The 19,029-nt window shown below is 37.9% G+C and overlaps 1 protein-coding gene across 15 annotated transcripts in view; it reads right to left on the bottom strand.

Moving 5' to 3' along the window:
• The window catches only part of myo18ab (myosin XVIIIAb), a 298,076-nt gene that overhangs the window by 274,043 nt on the left and 5,004 nt on the right, over positions 1-19,029 (bottom strand). For all 15 annotated transcript variants that reach the window (XM_043718450.1, XM_043718434.1, XM_043718438.1 and 12 more), the window contains exon 2: positions 12,745-13,888. In XM_043718450.1, coding sequence (XP_043574385.1) covers positions 12,745-13,752 — 1,008 coding nt within the window. In that variant the 5' untranslated portion in view covers positions 13,753-13,888. The remainder of the gene's footprint in view (positions 1-12,744; positions 13,889-19,029) is intronic.

Raw genomic sequence — 19,029 nt, 5'->3', positions numbered from 1 at the left:
AAAACCTTCCCTTCTTTAGGTTTCTGCATAAGCACTGAAAAGAGATCCATCACTTTTCAAATTTTCCTTCTGACTTAGGTGATGGTTCCGACATTCTGCAGTGTTCCTTTTTGACAAAGTGTGGTGGTGGAGGGTTGTTTTTCAGACTGGAGGCCTGTGAGCAGTGGAGTGCCACAAGGATCAGTGTTGGGTCCTCTACTTTTTGTCATTTACATAAATGATTTGGATGCGAGCATAAGAGGTACAGTTAGTAAGTTTGCAGATGACACCAAAATTGGAGGTGTAGTGGACAGCGAAGAGGGTTACCTCAGATTACAACAGGATCTGGACCAGATGGGCCAATGGGCTGAGANNCTGTTGGAATATTGCGTGCAATTCTGGTCTCCTTCCTATCGCAAAGATGTTGTGAAACTTGAAAGGGTTCAGAAAAGATTTACATGGATGTTGTGAGGGTTGGAGGATTTGAGCTACAGGGAGAGGCTGAACAGGCTGGGGTTGTTTTCCCTGGAGCGTCGGAGGCCGAGGAGTGACCTCTTAGAGGTTTACAAAATTATGAGGGGCATGGATAGGATAAATAGGCAAAGTCTTTTCCTTGGGGTCAGGGAGTCCAGAACTAGAGGGCATAGGTTTAGGGTGAGAGGGGAAAGATATAAAACAGACCTAAGGGGCAACATTTTCTCGCAGAGGAATGAGTATGGAATGTGTATGGAATGAGCTGCCAGAGGATGTGGTGGAGGCTGGTACAATTGCAACATTTAAAAGGCATCTGGATGGTTATATGAATAGGAAGGGTTTGAAGGGATATGGGCCCGGTGCTGGCAGGTGGGACTAGATTGGGTTGGGATATCTGGTCGGCGTGGACAGGCTGGACCGAAGGGTCTGTTTCCATGCTGTACATCTCTATGACTTAGTTGATACATCTTCATAGATATCCTCCAGACCAGTTCATAAAGAGTTGTGAAATGCTGACAATGGGCATGAACCTTCTATTTCAGTTAATTGTGTACACACAAGGACTTTTTTCTTTCCACACATCAAAATAGGGTGTGGACCCTTTTTCAACACTGTCAGTCTAGTCCCAACACTATTCCATAGGTCTCAACAAAATAAAGTTAGCAAACTGACCAATTAGATATCTTCTCTAAATCTGTTCTTAAACAAAACAATCCAATCAGGTTTCTTAATATATACAATTATTATGAAAACAAAACTTATTCAATAAGAATGCAATGAATAGTTAACCTACAGAGTCAGTAATGTATAAATATTTAATCCTGTAAGTACCCCCAAATGCAGACACACACACTATTCAAATGAAAAAGATTTAAAAAAAGCTTTGATCAATAGGCTTTTCTTGAAAGCAAAGGGTGAAAGCATGTATGATGCTCTGGAGTCTATTGCTGTGAAGTTGTGGCACATATGATCAAGTCACTGATATTGCACAACTGTCTGAAGTCTTTTTGCTTATTCAGGAAATACAATCTTGAGATGTTCATCTAGTCACTCTTTCAAAGAACAAGGTGGTTTCACCCTGAACTGACACAATGGGTGTTCTTTTCAGAAATGGGAGCAATCAGTTGGACAGCTTGCTCACAGCAAACATTCCCAACTCAGCTCGTTTCCAGCAGGTTTTGATCCAACTGAATAATATTAAACAAACAATAAAAATAGAAAGTGCAGGAGAAACTCAGCAAGCCTGGAAGCACCTGTGAAACAGAAAAATTTAATATTGATTCTGAAAACTGAAGCGTCATATCAGATTTGAGGCAGAATTCTGATTCTCCCTCCACAAATGCAGTCAGACCTGCTGAGTTTCTCCAACACTTTGTTTTTAATTTCAGATTTCTAGCATCTGCAGTATTTTGCTTTTAGATAAAACAGGAATCTCTTTCTTACAAAGAAATCTCTAATATCTTTTAAATAATCCACTCCTGGTATGTTCACAAAACTTGAAGTAATTTCCAATTACCACAATCCTTCAAAATTTAAGTCCTCCAAGCATTATTAAAAATGAAGTGCATTTGTAATAACCCAAAGCGATCTTAGGGTGCAGATATGAAAAATGTAAGCAAAATATTGTGTTTCATTTCCTTGAGAAATAGAGTTCAAAACGCAAAGAAATCGGATCAAACTTCTGTCAATCCTTGGTTAGACCAAATTTGGAAGCTTGTTAAATGTAAACTTAAAAGAAGATGATGTTTCCACTGAAGAGGGAATCCAAAATTAGTGCCCATAAATACTAGGTAGTTCCGAAGAAATATAAGAAGGAATTCAGGAAAAACTGGTCTACCCTCAGAGTGAACAGACTCACCCAAAAAACTTCCCTGAAGTAGAGTGACTTTTTTTTAAGCAGTACCCTGACAACCACTCCAAAGTTTGGAGTCACAATCTTTCAGCTTTTATTTGTAGGAGATTTGTGATCAAGAATGTCATATAAACTTCTAAATCTTTCTTTCTCTTTTGTCTTTCCATCTTCATTATTTTCATGATTGGTAATCAAATTAACCACAACTACATTTCCTGGTTCAAACGGAGTACATCAGTTAGGACTCTTCATATGATTAAGAGGAGATAAAAAGTTGTATGAAGAGATCCCGTACTGCTTTGGGTAGCATTCCTAACCTGGAGTGAGAGTACCAATAAGACTTGACGACAAAGGAAGGCTTATTTGTAATGCAGCAGGTCAGGCAGCATCCGAGGAGTAGGAAAATCGATGTTTCGGGCAAAAGCCCTTCATCAGAAAAGCATTCAATGTTTCATTCAGGCTTTTGCCCGAAGCATTGATTTTACTGCTCCTTGGATGCTGCCTGACCTGCTGTGCTTTTCCAACACCACTCTAATCTTGACTCTAATCTCCAGCATCTGCAGTATTCAATATATCACCATATTTGTAATGCAGGGTAAAAACAAGGGCTGCAGATGTTGGAAACCAGATTCTAAATTAGAGTGGTGCTGGAAAAGCACAGCAGTTCAGGCAGCATCCGTGGAGCAGGAAAATTTGTAATGCAGCCAAACACAATGAATATAAACCTCAAAATCCTTCCAATGCATGTCAATGGCAAGCATTAACAGCAGGAAATGCAAAATGTAAAAATGGCCACTATGATCCAACTGTTGATTCTGTTTGGATCAATACCTGTAGACAATATTCCCTGAAGGGAAACACTGTTTAATCTTCATAGATTAGCATAGCAGAGTGCCTTTCATTGAAAATAGGGAAGCTGATTAAGTCCTCAAACTATCTTTTGTAATTATCCCATCAAGGTTGTTACTTAACTCACTTGGATGCTGTGAAAACAGCAGAATACTTACAGCTTTCAGCATAAAAGTGACCATAACACCATAAGAGATAGGATCAGAAGTAGGCCTTTCAGCCCAGCGAGTCTGGTCTGCCATTCAATGAGATTATGACTGATCTGATAACCCTCAACTCCATTTTCCTGCCTTATCACCATAACCTTAAATTTCCTTACAGGATTAAAAATCTGTCTGTCGCAGATTCGAATATACTCAATAACCTAGCCGCCACAGGCCTCTGTAATAAAGAATTCCACACATTCACGATCCTCATCATCTCTGCCACAAATGCGCAATCCCATATTCTGACACTGCGCTTCTGGTCCCAAACTCAAGTGGAAACAACCTTTCCACATCTGCTTTACAAGTCTCTTGAGAATCTTGACTTTCAATAGACACCCACCCCACTCAAACTCCTTTTTTAAGAGGGTCCATCCATACCCAGTATCAACCTTGTGAACCTTCTCTGGACTGCCTCCAATATCTTTTCTTAGACAGGGAACCAAAACTATTCACAGTATCTCAGCTGTTATCTGGCAAGTGCCTTGCGTAGTTTTAGCAAAGCCTCCCTACTTGGATAGCCCATTCCTTTTGAAATAAAAGGCCAACATTACATTTGTTTTTCCTATTACCCACTGAACTTGGATGCTAGCATTTTGCAACTCATACATGTGATTCAGCCAATATCTCGGTTTTGTAGTTTTTTTGCAGTCTTTCTCTATTCAAGTAATTTTCAGCTTCCCTGTTCTTCCTGCCAAAGTGCATAACTTCATATTTTCTCATTATTTTCATCTGCCAAGTTTTTGCATACTCACCTAACTTAACTATATAGGGAAGTTCCACAGAATGACCATCTTAAATTTGAAAATGACTCTCAGTTCTGAAGTAGTCATGTTAGATTCAAAAAGGTTTGTCTTCCCAGATGCTGCCAGACCTGCTGAGTTTCTCCAGTATTTTGTTTTTATCCCAAACCTAATTGTTGGTTTCAAATCGAAAAGCATTCAAACCAAATAGCTGAACATTTACTGTTGACAACTCAAAACAGCTGCTGAGCTCTGGAAGCAATGAATATCAGGAAGCCATTCATTTGCCCCAACACGTGCTAGACTCTGCATTTCTGTCTGGGCGAGATCAGTGCCAAAATAACAAAAGTTAAAGATCATACACCAGGTGATAGTCCAACAGGTTTATTTGGAAGTACAAGCTTTTGAAGCTCTGCTATTTCGTCAGGTAGCTAGTGGGGCAGTACCAAGTTAGAAAACATCTGATTCTGCGACACTTTCATCTCAACCTCATACGATCCCTGTCCCACTAGATGATTACCTATGCTTCAAATTCTTCCAACACCAAAGCTCCTACGCCCGCACTTTATAACCCACATTGTGCGACAATACACATCGCCAAACGCATCATAACTCCAATACATTAAGATATGTAATCACTTTAAATTAGTTTGAAAACAATAACCTGCAAATGTGACCTTTGGATCACAGAAACCTCCAATGCAACATTTTATCAGAATTGAAACAACTTCTTCCACACATAGTGATCTGTTTTTTCTAAAAGGAATGGGCTGCCGTTTATATTTGTGTGGGACCTTTATCAAAACGTTTAATGGACATTCTAAGTTCCTTTCAGATGACTAAAAAAAGTTAAATAAATAAAGAATTACGGAGCGTGCTGCTCAAATTTAATAAATTTACAAGACTGATTGTAAAAATGCTTGTAAGTTCATTTTCCTATTACTAAAGCCACATATTTGCAAAGTTAATTTGTGGAACAATCACACTGACAGAGTTTAGTCTTTGTTTAGTATTCCACTTGTATGAAATATGATGAGATACGCTAACCAACCGATAACTTTTCACGCATCCAATCAACCAACCAATCTTGACATCTTTCAAAGAGTACATTTGATTTATAAACCCTGGAAAATAGACCCAAAGAGGGGCATTCAACAAAGAAAGCCGATCATACTTATCAAATAGCAACACTCCGGCAAATAAAAGAGGCATCCATCATCGGAAAGAGTCTTAGTGAATTAAAAGGAATTGTGAATCAACGCACTCCAAAAATGAATTTTTTTTTAAACAAAAAACTCAGTTTCAGTTTAGTACTGTACTTGGAGATATTCTGAAATTGTTTCAGTGGACCAGAAACAGTAAGAAATTTGGTCTCCTTACTGGAATACCAAAAGAACTAGCTATAAAGGAAATGTTTGCATCATTTTTAAGTCTGGAATTCGCTGGTGTTACAAATAAAAAAGACAACTCACGTACAACACAGAATAGCTAAAAAAAAGAAATCTTACAAGCACAACTGAATCTTAGTGATAAATCTATCTTAACAGAGCACAGATTTCAATATCTGAAACAAAGGCAATCCCATATCCTTATCATTACAATTATTTGGAGAAAATAACCATTTGCCTTTGAAATTCTCAAATAATGTGGATAATTAAGGAGATTTTGCATTGAGTTTCTTTAAAAGATTTAACGTGATGCTATGTATGCAGAATTTGTTCATACAAATTTAGCTTTGCACAAATAAGCAAAGATCATTCCACCAAGAGTTCAACAGCTCCCTCATGTAAAGTGTACCAGGGTTCAGTGGCCTAATCTTTTATTCCTACTCTATTCACAATTCAGAAGATCTGTCATCATAATAAATGCCTACCACACAACCAGCCAAAAATATCACTTCTAGTCAGGAAACCTTATAATTGTTCCTCCTGCTGTCGGCTTTTTAAACAAGTTAACTGAAAACATTAGAGGTTGAAAATATTTCAAATAATAGTCAAACATTCTGTGGATTGGAAAACAAGTATGTAAATGTTAACAGAGCACAACCTTCTAAAGAATAATCATTCTTCTGTCACAAAATTTAAATGAAAGGATGTTTGTAAATGTGCCATATCTTTTAAAACAAAACTTAAATTTTCCAGGACAGATAATCTTTAAGCTACTTCTTTCCATAGCATCTAGTAAGTGGTTAAAAAAAAAAGAACTTGCTTTGTCAAACTCTTCAATGAGCCAAGATTTAATTCTATGTTTCTCACAAGTGACAAAACTCTATCCTTATTTTTCCAAGATAAAGTATCATATATCAGGAAACCAGCACGTAAGGCTCATCAGGGAAACTAAATGCAGGTTATTTATTTATTCATTGACGTGTAGAACATGGGTGTTACTGGCTAGCTAAAATTTACCTCCTGTCCTTAGTTAGCTTTGAGAAGGTGGCGAGCTGTCTTCTTGAACCGCCTTGTGCTATGGGTAGGAATACCTCCACCTCCAAAATCTCCTCCAAGCCATTCCGCATCCTGACTTGGAAATATTCACTGTCCCTTCACTGTTGCTGGATCAAAATCCTAGAATCCCCTCTCTAACAGCATTGTCCGTTTATCCACAGCATATAGACCGCAATGATTCAAGGTGACAGCTCACCATCTTCTCTAGCAACAGGCAAAAAATGCTGGCCAGCCAGTGATGCCATGTCCCCTAAGCAAATTTTTACTGGGAAGCAAAAATTGGGCATAGGGAAAAAAAGGGGGAAAAAAAAAAGTCCTACAGTCTTTATTTAATTCAGTTCTGAGACTGGCTGTTGGGTTTCTGCTTGATCTTTTTTTCTGATTGCTTCCACTGGTTTTCAAGAGGTATAGGGTGGCTGGTTCTTTTATGATTAGGTCTCTAACTTAACCAAATTAAAGATCACAACTTGCAGCATCTGCAAAAGGAAATACAAGCTAGTTTTCTTCAGATTTGAAGTGTACAGAACTGCAGGGAATTGAGTGAGTATTTTTGGCTCCTGCATACCGACTGGTCTCTCATCTGGTACAATGAGCTTCGAGCTTGTTCACAGCCCAAGCTGTTCAGCTACATGATAGCCAGTTATTGGCAGGAAAAGGTCCTTCAACATCAGTGTAGACAGGGGACCAGCTATCAATTAACTTTACTTGTAAACAAATCCTTGGATCCAATTCATGCGTACTTTGCTGGAACCCACAGCTACATAAACAGGGTTCACAATAGGTATCAAATTCACTACTTCCAAAGCTTGCAGAACTTGTAAACCCCTAGTTTTAAAATAATTCTCTCCTTTCAGTCCAGGCTTGAAAAAAAAACAAAAATAAAAAAAAAAGGTGTTTTACATTACAATTGTTCATGGTAGTCCCTCATGACAGGATCTCAGGCATGGTGTAAAATTGAGTTCAGGAAAAATACACAGAGGTTGACCCATACACAGTCAGAGTTGTACAACGCAATAAAGGCCCATCGAGTCTGCACTGACAATAACCACCACTATTAGCGTGCTGACCAATTTTCCGCACTTGTCCCACATCCTTGAATGTTACAATATTTCAAGTACTTGTCCAAATTTTTTTTTGAAAGGTTGTTGGATTTCCAGCCTCTACTACCTTCCCAGGCAATGCATTCCAGATTCCCACCACCGTTAGAAAATATTTTTCTCAAATCCCCTCTGAATTGCCTGCCCCTATCCCTGAAACTATGCCCTCTCGTGATTGATCTCTCAACCTAGGAGAGCAGCTGCTCCCCACTCACCCCTATACACCTCAAATCATATTCTTCTCCCCATTCCCCCCTCCCAGAACTGTAAACAGTACTCCAGCTGTACCTAACAAATGATCTGTCCAACATTATACCCTTGCTCTTATGCTATGACTGATGAAACCAAGCGTCCTACTTACAGGCTCTGCCGACTTCAGGGATCTGTGAATAATTACCTCAAGACTCCAAGATCCCCTTGTTCCTGAGCTACCCAGCACCATTCATTAAACACCCTCACCTCATTACTTCTTCCGAAGTACATCACCTTGCACTTATCAGTGTTAAGTACTATCTACTATTGTTCAGCCCATCTGACCAACCCATCTATATCTTTCTGTAACCTACAATCACTTTCTTCATTACTAACCATCCTATCAATCTTGTGTCATCTGCAAATGTGCTGAGCGTTCCCCTCTCACATTTCATCTATCTCATTTATGTATATGACAAACAATAAGGGTCCCAGTACTAAATGTACAGGTGTCATCAAGGAGCTATTATATGCATGAGAAAGGAAGGACCGAGTGTGCATCTTGGGGTGATTTTCCAGTTGACTATGCAGATGCAAACAGCTATCATCAGAAATGCACTGGAGGGTAAGAGGAAAAAGGCATGGAGGCAAATGGGGTGGTCAACCTTGTCAAAGGCTGCAGGGAGACAAAGTGGCCAAAAAATACATTAGCGTCAATTCCAGGAACTGCCATTTGTGATTATGCTGTGGGTTGTTACAGTAGTTTTGGAGATAAACAACTTTAGGAACTTTTATATGCAAATTTATTGTGTGGATGATGATTTTTAAAAACTTCCTCCTCAAGAGGGCAACTTTTGAATAATGTAACTAATAATAAGCCTTCAATAGCCTATGATAGTTTATACAGGAAGAATAGGTCACATTAACATTAAGTTACTACTTAGAAGTTGCTGTCCAAGGTGGATGAGTTGATTTTTTAAAAAATTCTCATTTATTGGGTTTATGATTTTAATTAATAAACAGATAGTAACTCAGTTTCTGCATCAATTAGTTTCTCATTATTACTGGCACCTACACTAAAAAAAAAGTCATGCTTAATTGCATTTACAGCATTTTAAATGCAACAATTTTCAGAAATGAAAGCAACCTGCATTAACTCGGAAGACCTGTTCAGCACTCAGTTTGAAATGTTACGCATCATCTGCATTTGTTTTTAAGCAGCATTTATTTTAGACAGCCACAAATTGTTTTTATATACTGTCACAGATTTAAAAACTTCAATACATATATATTTAATGATAGTTTAGAAGAGTGATATAGCCCAAAAGGTGACTGCTATAATCACGTGACTGGACTTAGCAATAACCTTCCAGAAGTGAGCAGGATAATTAATCTCTCATATTTCCCTAATAGGACTGGAATGCTCACTATTGCGTCATAAACTGCCACAGAAAGATTGGCTGTTTCCAAAAAGAACCTACATTATAGAACTCTACACAAGTTACCTCTATACTGGAAGGTGCATTCATGACTTTCCAGTTAACCAACTCTCTTTGGCCCATCTCAGAGTTATCTGCAATGGAATCTAAGACTACCCCACATGGAGTCTTTCTGCCAAAGTACGACTAGGGTCAGTTCAGCTGTCAGACCCGCTTGGTGCCTAAAATAAATAGTTTCCTGCACAAGTAGAAAATGTCTTTATTGCAAATGCAGAGAAGCGCTGAGAAATGTCAAAATTCCAACTTTTGTTATTTTTCTGTAGATTGTACACAACTGATTTAGAAGTTTTGTATTTACTTGTAGATGACTTTTATGAATAAAGTATAGTTTTGAAATAAAAAAATCTGCAATGCAATTGCAATGCTAACAGTTTCACATCCCACACCCAAAAGGAGGGTTTGTCATATGATTCCCACAATGCTGAACCCAAGTACTTTTTAACTAGACAATTTTAAAACAAAGTCACCATAATTGCAAAGGACCATTGAGCTGTTCTCTAATTAGAGAATGAGGAGTTGAAGGTCACATATGTTAGGCAAGGGACAAAATTGAGATCACAGACCCCTTACAGTAACCTCAGCTGGTGCAAGAATTGCACCCAAAATGTTGATTATCACTACCTCGTAAACCAGCTGCCCAGCCAACTGAAATAACCTTCAGTTGTTTTGGTCTCAGTGTCACAAATTAAATAAGCTCTTTATCTCTCCTTCTACGTTTGCAAGAGTACCTGTATTGTGAAGAAATCAACATGTAATGTATCTAGTTGAAGTTGACTTTATGTGTCTGTATGAATTTCAGTTTGTATATTTTTTAGATCTAAAAAGAATCAAACTCCTGACTGGGCGCTGAAGAAAGTTCAACTGCAAAACTGTCAAGGATTTGTTGAAACAGTCATTAAATAAACCTCACTGAATTGTAAGTGGTCAGAGGACCTGTGTTCAGGTCCCACCGAGATGGGGTTCCTGGGGTTTGTGGTGATGTCATTTCCTGTTCGTTTTCAGAGGGGTTGATAGATGGCATCTAGATCAATGTGTTTGTTTATGGCGTTGTAGTTGGAGTGCCAGGCCTCTAGGAATTCTCTGGCATGTCTTTGCTTAGCCTGTCCCAGGATAGATGTGTTGTCCCAGTCAAAATGGTGTTTTTTTTTCCAGCCATGTGTAGGGCTACGAGGGAGAGAGTGTAGTGTCTTTTTATGGCTAGCTGGTGTTCGTGTATCCTGGTGGCTAACTTTCTTCTTGTTTATCCTATGTAGTATCAACCCCTCAAACAAACAGGAAATGACATCACCACAAACCCCAGGAACCCCATCCAGGAGAAAGATATAAATAGAAAGCAGGAGACAACAGCTTCGCTTCACTTGGAGGTCGTCACTGATGATGTTACCTAGCCAGGTAATGAAACATCTGGATATCAAACCTACAGCTCAGCAAGCAAACCTACACCCTAAACCTCAACCTGAGCTACAAACCTTCACAAACCAGATAAAATTTTACAACAATTTGACAACAGCTTCACGATCACCATTTTTCAGATGTATTTATTGAATTCAAATTCCTCCAGCTGCTATAATGGGATTCGAACCCATCTCTACACAGCATTATTATGGACGTCTCAGATCACTAGTATAGTGATATTACTGCTATGCCAATACCTCCCTACAAAGGTTTTGCACTTTTTATCATGGTTAACATTATGGTCATTAAATGTCTTCAATAAAATAAGGAAGCGATCAGAGCTGGGGATTTTGACCAATAAAAAAACGTAACGAAACACCACAACTATCGTTTTTCTGGTCTTGATTTTACACCTGTTATGAAGCTGGATAACTACAGGAAATTTATACATACAGCTTTTGCAAGAAGCTGAAATCCATTCAAGTGCAGGGATCAACAAACAACAGGAACAACTTTTATTTGATGTAATAAAAACATTCCAACATGCTTTAAGTGAGAAACAAAACAAAATTTGACACCAAACTACATAAGTAAATATTAGAACTGCTTTAAATGACAAGGGCAGCATGTTGACTCCGTAGTTAGCACTGCCAGCTCACAGCGTCAGGGACCCAGGTTCTATTCCAGCCTTGGGTGATTGTGTGCAGACTCTACACATTCTCCCTGTGTCGTTGTGAGTTTTTGCTCTGGTTTCTTTCCAAAGCCAAACGATCCACAGGTTAGGTAGATTGACTATGTTAAATTGCCCTGTTACTGTGCAGAATGTGCACACTAGCTAGATTAGCCATGGTAAATGTGGGGTTATAGAGATATGGTAGGTAACTCAGAGGGTCAGTGCGGACTCAATGGGCCAAGTGGCCTCTTTCCATACTGTAGAGACTCTACGATTCTATGACTGTCAAAGAATGTTGGTGTACATGTGCAATGTACTTGCACCAGAATTTCTTAGCTAGGTATTTGCCTTATACAGGTACCACAACTACATTTATCTCTGGATGCAAATACAGAGGAAATTTGATCTTTTGGTATTGAAATTCAATCTGAACTAGATAAGTATAAACGTTACTTTCAGCTGAGTTGCAACAATAGCTGTGGGGGAAAGCCACGGCTAAAATTAAAATGAACATAAAAAAGGTACATGCATAATTCATAAGTAAATTAAGTTTAATTGCATCCTTCAGAGCCTTTTACATCAGGTTAGATTTTCTCTAGCAACTTTACTGCCTAATAAAAAGGAATACTTTAAAAGAAGCTGCAAATCACTGGTCCCTATTTTGCACTGGTGCCTGGCCCGAATTTCAATTGTTTTATCACATCTGAAAGAAATTATCTTTAAACATGGAACACCATGACATTTTCAAGATGGCATTAGTTAGTTAAATATGAAATGTTACTTTGAACTGATTTTCCAGCAATTTTATTACTACGCTTTGCTCAATCTTACATTATCAATTTTAATACCAAATGCAATTGATTGAAGAGGAGGATAAATCTCAATAAATAGTGGAGCACTCTAGCATAAGCTTTAATGCAAACACCTTTGCATTAATGAATCGATAACTATATAATTATTGACAAATCAGAACAAAAAATGTTTGCGAGCCAAACTCATTGAATTACAGCAGCTCCGGATAACACATCATTTTTAAATTATGTAACTGGCATTTCTACAAACCACTCTTAACACAACTAACTGCTAAGTTCCATACAAAAAAAACACTGATATTTAATCCTATTGCACGAGAAATTTTAAAACATTCCAATTCAGTAGTAAACAAACAGGTTACTTAACTGTGAGATGTCAAATATTTGTTAGGTAAAGACGTTTGAATTATTTAGCAGGACCCTTGATTTGATAATATCTGAAAAACCAGAATTCTTTTCATGGTTTGTAGTTCTACAAGTATCTAAGTGATCAAACCAAGATTAGACTTAATAATTTTTAAGGAGTACTTACACCAAAAGTATCTCTGCGAATTCCTTTATGGTTTCTCAACCAAGATCGACTGAGCTCATTCAACTCCAGGATTGGCTGCACTTTTAGTCTCACAGTGTCTCCCGATTGACGGATCATCTCAACTATTTCATCACGTGATCTATTTTCAACATTCTTATTGTTAATTTCCACCAATCTATCTCCTGGCATCAGACCCAATGCCAAATCTTTGGTACCAGCTCCAGGTTCTGCAAAATGAACCATTCGACGATACACTTGACCATCAGGTCCTCTGTCCAGCATAGTTGTTCTCCGCAAAGAGAATCCAAAGTCTCCTGTATTTCTTCTTTGCAATACAAGTTCTCTTGGTTCTGTAGGTATAGGCGGTACCACCGGAGGAAGCCGTAAATCAGCAGCAAAACTTTTACTCACAATTTCTGGAATCAGTGAATTAGGACTTGCCACTGACAATGTATCTGACATATTTTTTGGCATTTCCTCTAAGTACTCCAGTAGTAAGCCTTCATTTCTCATTTCAACTTGAGGTGATGGAGTTGCAGAACTTTCTGATGGAGTTGACACTTCTGACATCTCTTCTCGACTCTTTTGTGAAAAAGAGAACCTCTTTACGAGTTGGACTGAATTCTGTTTAGCAAGAGAACCAAACAAAGCTGCTCTCTGAAGTACAGATCCCTTCAAACTACTTTCATCAATTTTGAGGTCATCACTGGAACTGGCAGTACTCAACTGCTCAGAATCAAAAATCATGCTTCCTCTATTACTAACAGTATCTGAATCAATATCAGTAAGATTGAGATCTGAACTACTAGCGACTTTTATTGGAATAGGAGCTGAAATTTCCAGTTTAGACTTTGATTCCCGCTTCGAAGAACGATTCAAATTAAAGAGTCCTCGACGAAGACCAACTTCCTCAAGGTTTTTCAATTCTGCTATAGACATTTTCTCCCGTTTTTCCTTCTTTTCTTTTTTTTCCTTCTTATCTTTGTCTTTTTTAATTAAGTTAAACATTTTTAATGTTTAATTTTGCGTGCAAATTAGTAATGAATTAAAAAATAATCAAAGATTGAATCTTTTAATGGTCCAGGTGCAATCACAGATAAGTCACTTTTCTTCTTAAACTGGTATGACCAAATGTAATCTGTGTCTGAAATAAAACCAAAGTTATAATTACAATAGAAACTTGTACAACAGTAAACTATTCAGTACATAATTTCAATATTTATTTTACTAAAACTACATTCAAGTTACTACTTTAAAAGAAATACCTAAAGATTATCCACATCAGTTTAATTACAAATAACCAAAAATGAACATATGTCCAAATATACAATTATCTTTTCAATGTAACAACTTCTCAAATAGCAGTAATTTGCTACCCTTGTTAATCAATACAGAAATAAGTCATGAAGGCCAGTAAGGTCCCAAATCCAATGTCTAAATAATGTCAGTCAGATTACTGGTGGAACTGCTATCATTGGCAGGTGTTCTTCACTCAAAGGGAAGAGCTGTAGTCAAGTTTCCTTCAAATCATTTACAGCAAACTGTGATGAAAAAAAGATGAATTTAGAGATTATGAGTTGGCAGTGACTTGGGTCTGACTACTGTATTCCCTGACATTTGAATCTACCAGCCATGTTCACAAATCACCAGTGGCATTTTAGTAATATGTATTGGCACTTGTTCAACCATAAACAAAATAGAAAAAAAGACATTGTCTGACCAACCTCCCACAATTCTCTTAAAGGAACTGACAACACATGTGAATTGCAGCAAGTGTTGACATCGCACAACCTGACTTCCAAAATGCATAAACTGTCAGGATTCAGAGTGACCAAGAAACTGACTGAAAGATAAAAAATGAATGTGTAAATGAAAAGAATGTGGGAAGGCAAAGAGAAAAGCTGAGAAGTGCCTCAGGATTCAGTGCTGGGTACACTGCAGTTTCTAAATTACATATAACCTGAATTCAAAACTCAACATTAAGGTACGAGATTACTCAATGCTATAAGGCACAACAATAATAGAAGTTGTTGGAAAAAGTATGGAAATAACAGAACAATTACAGATGAAATTTAATGCAAACAGGTGTTAAGAGCTACACAGAGAAAGAAAAACAGTTAACATACAAAACAGAATGGATAACATTGAAAATAGTCAGTGATCAAGAGATACTTGAAATACTTTGAAATGAACCAATAAACCAACGATATCCAAACAATGGAGGGCAGTGTTCAAAGTCCACAGGATGTTAAACTCCATAGTAAAATCAATGAAAAACAAGTAAAAGAAGGCAGTGATCAAACTTTATATTTCATCCCAAGTGTGGTGATGGCAAGTCAATAACGAGTAAAGACTAGAGAAATTTGGCCATTTCATCCTAGAAAGGCAGGATTAGATGATGTAATAGAGGTAGACAACTGTTTAGAAGGCAAAAAAAAAGTTTAAAAAGTGTATTTTCACCCTCTTCTTTTACAGGATTCTAAAATGCTCCCAATTCTCAGATTTGCTGCTATTTCCAGTAATTCTAAACACCTCTTCTTTGAATCTATAATATCCCTAATGTCTTTTGTGGGCCATGATTGAGCTACCTTTCCTCTGTTATTTTCATGCCAGACAGGAATGAATAATTGTTGTAATTCATGTGCAAGGTTGCCTATCTAATGAGACAATGCTGTCACTTTAAAAAGCTTATTTTGCCCTGGGTTTTGTTGAAGAGAGGTTGTAAAGGTAGAGGGGATGAACTGGCTCCATAAAATGGCTTTTGTAAATAATTTAGGAGGTTTTTAGTTTTTTTTTCTAAAACAGTTGTAATAATGGATGGGGTGTGGTTAGCTGTCACAGACCAGACTTTCTACTTTTTTTTAAGCTTTAGCAGTCAGACGCTGTTTGGGGTCCCAGAAGAGGTGGAAGCTTCAGCAAATGATTCCTAGCTGTTACTTTCTCTGAAATCCCTCTTGATGTTGTTTCCCCCTGGACTGGAGAAATGCATGTAAGAATCCACATCTGAATTTATCTTTTTGTCAAGGAATGTGTTTATGGTACGTTATTACGCTGGAACTGTTAATTAGAAATGGGTACTATATTTATTATTCAGTTAAGTTTGTCAATGGTTAAGTTATTCCAAATTCATCTTTCTTTTGTTTGTATTTTGACTATAATGTTTAAATTAATTGTGTTTTGCTTAACATTGAGTAGTCTGATCAGTGACATCACATCTGGAACACGCACTTCACATCTACCTTAAAATAAGAAAAAAAGTTAGAGTCTCGGCTACCTTCTTAAAATATTTTGAGAGTGATTGGTCTGGGCCATAACACTTCCATCAACCACTTTAGTGAGATTCCCCAATCCATGCTGGTCAACTCATGCCTCATACCCTCATAGTTCCCTTTATTTTGATTCAGGACCCTAGTTTCAGATTTGGCTACTTCACTCTCCATCTCAATGAATGTCATATTATGATCACTGTTAAAAAAGTATCACATATGCACTCCAGAAATTCCTCCTCCACATTGCCAGTTATAGCTCAGTTTGTCCAATTTAAATGTAAATTTAAGTCACTCACGATTACGGATGTACCCTTACTGCACACAACTCTGATTTAATGCCTTGCCTACACCTCAACTACTACTTCGGGGACTATAAACAAACCCCAGCAACATTTTCTGATCCATTGTGTTTCTTACCCCTATTAAAATAATGGGGCTGGAATCACATTATGGGCAATGGTTAGCACTGCTGCCTCACAGCACCAGGATCCCAGACTCTATTCCAGCCTCGGGCGACTGTATGGAGTTTGCACATCCTCCCAGTGTCTGCGTGGATTTCCTCCAGGTGCTCCGGTTTCCTCCCACAGTCCAAAGATGTGCAGGTCAGGTGAATTGGCCAAGCTAAATTGTCCATAGTGTTAGGTGTGAAATGGGTTTGGGTGGTTACTCTTTGGAGGGTCGGTGTGGACTTGTTGGGCCAAAGGGCCTGTTTCCACACTGTAGGGAATCTAATCTAATACAGGTAAGGAAAGTTTACCTTCCACAAATAGTAGTCTAAACTCTTTGATGGTTTTAAAGCCAATTCACGTTGAAGAAACACGTGTTACAGCAAAACCAAACTGTATATGTATTTGCGCTAATTTATCGACCTTATTACAAACACTCCACACGTTTATACACAAAGCCTTTACAACTTGGCTTTGTAAACTTGTTAGTCATTTTAGCTTTATTTTGCATTATGGCCCCATATGTTTTTTGCACTCGATTTTTTTGCTTTCCACTTTTGCTTCTTACCTTTCTGCCTTTTGTTTCTATCCTTATTGCTCCATACTCTGTCTCCCCGTTCAGGTTGACTTTCCTTTCTCTGCCAATAAAGAATACTGATTTGGAGATGCCGGTATTGGACTGGGGTGTACAAAGTTAAAAATCACAACACCAGGTTATAGTCCAACAGGTTTAATTGGAAGCACACTAGCTTTCAGAGTAACGCTCCTTCATCAGGTGATAGTGGAGGGCTCAATCCTAACACACAGAATTTATAGCAAAAATTTACAGTGTGACGTAACTGAAATTATACTTTGAAAAATTGATTGTCTGTTAAGCCTTTTATCTGTTAGAATACAGTGAAATTATCACTGTATTCTAACAGATGAAAGGCTTAACAGACAATCAATCAATTTTTCAAAGTATAATTTCAGTTACATTACACTAAATTAAACCTGTTGGACTATAACCTGGTGTTGTGTGATTTTTAACTTTATAAAGAATGCTAATTATGTTCAGGAACTTATTTTCCTTCAAATATTCCAGCTAGAATATAAGGTTCTTGCCTTTTATTTTTTTGAAACTTTAATCTTAATCTTACTTCCTTTATGTTACTTTCGAGCTTTTATATTAGCCCTAACTTTCTCAGTTAAACCCAAGTACAGCTGCTTGTTTTAAAAAACGAACAGTAATAGTCCAGCCTCAAAAAAGGCTGTTTTAGTTGTGCAGGATACCACAGTCGGATACAGAGGAAAATTGTCTTTAGCCTAAGAAGCACATGGACAAGAGAAAGACTGATCATAATATGCTTTACAGCTGGTGGCGAACTTAAGTTCTTTGACAACGGAATAGAAAACCTGGAGATCGATACAAAAACGTACTCAATGAATCCACTGGAAGCACAAAACAACAATAGACTGTTCACTATCAAAACTAATTTCGTAAAGCATGAAACATCTCTTAGCATTTAAGACGGAAGTGATCCTCTCTGTAGTTTAAAGCCTATTTTTTAAAATTCATTTATGGGATGTGGGTGTCACTGACTGACCAACATTCATTGCCTGTCCCTAGTTGCCCTTGAGAAGTGATGGTAAGCTGCCTTCTTGAAAGCTATAGTCCACCTGATCCAGGTATTACTCATTTATACAGTAAATGGTTTTAAAACATGATATCTTGTCAGGTCCACTAATTCCTTTCATCCACTAATTCAAAGTTTGAATCTTTTGTAAATGTCTTCTGTCTCAGAGATCAGAACAAAATAAGATTCAATACAAAAGAAATCAGTCTACTGCACTGAGCTGCTCCCACAGTCAATGCACTGAATCTCAATGTTCTAATATTAGTTGAAAATTCACCTCCTCATCTCCTATTTTCTGAGATATAAAATTTTACAAAGTACAATTCTGGTCTCCTTCCTATTGGAAAGATGTTGTGAAACTTGAAAGGGTTCAGAAAGGATTTACTAAGAATATTGTCAGGGTTGGAGGATTTGAGCTATAGAGAGAGGCTAAACTGGCTGGGGGTGTTTTCCCTGGAGTGTCTGAGGTGGAAGGGTGAGCTTATAGAAGTTTACAAAATTATGAGGGGCATGGATAGGATAAATAGGCAAAGTCTTTTCCCTGGGGTCGGGGAGTCCAGAACTAGAGGTCATAGGTTTAGGGTTAGAGGGGAAAGATATAAAAAAGACCTAAGGGGCAACTTTTTCCACACAGAGGGTGATACATGTATGGAATGAGCTGCCAGAGGAAGTGGTGGAGGCTGATAGAATTGCAACATTTAAAAAGGTATCTGGATGGGTATATGAATAGGAAGGGTTTGGAGGGATATGGGCCAGGTGCTGGCAGGTGGGACTAAATTGGGTTGGATACCTGGTCAGCATGGACAGGTTGGACCGAAGGGTCTGTTTCCATGCTGTACATCTCTATGACTTTACATAACTTCTATACACTAAGTTCATTCAAACAGCAGAAATCACCATTGCAAGTAAATTCATTATGTTCAGCAGTTGGGTAATAAGATTATAAGATATAGG

Source organism: Chiloscyllium plagiosum, chromosome 28 (assembly GCF_004010195.1).
Source record: "Chiloscyllium plagiosum isolate BGI_BamShark_2017 chromosome 28, ASM401019v2, whole genome shotgun sequence".
NCBI lineage: Eukaryota > Metazoa > Chordata > Chondrichthyes > Orectolobiformes > Hemiscylliidae > Chiloscyllium > Chiloscyllium plagiosum.
This window is presented reverse-complemented; position numbering and strand designations above follow the sequence as displayed.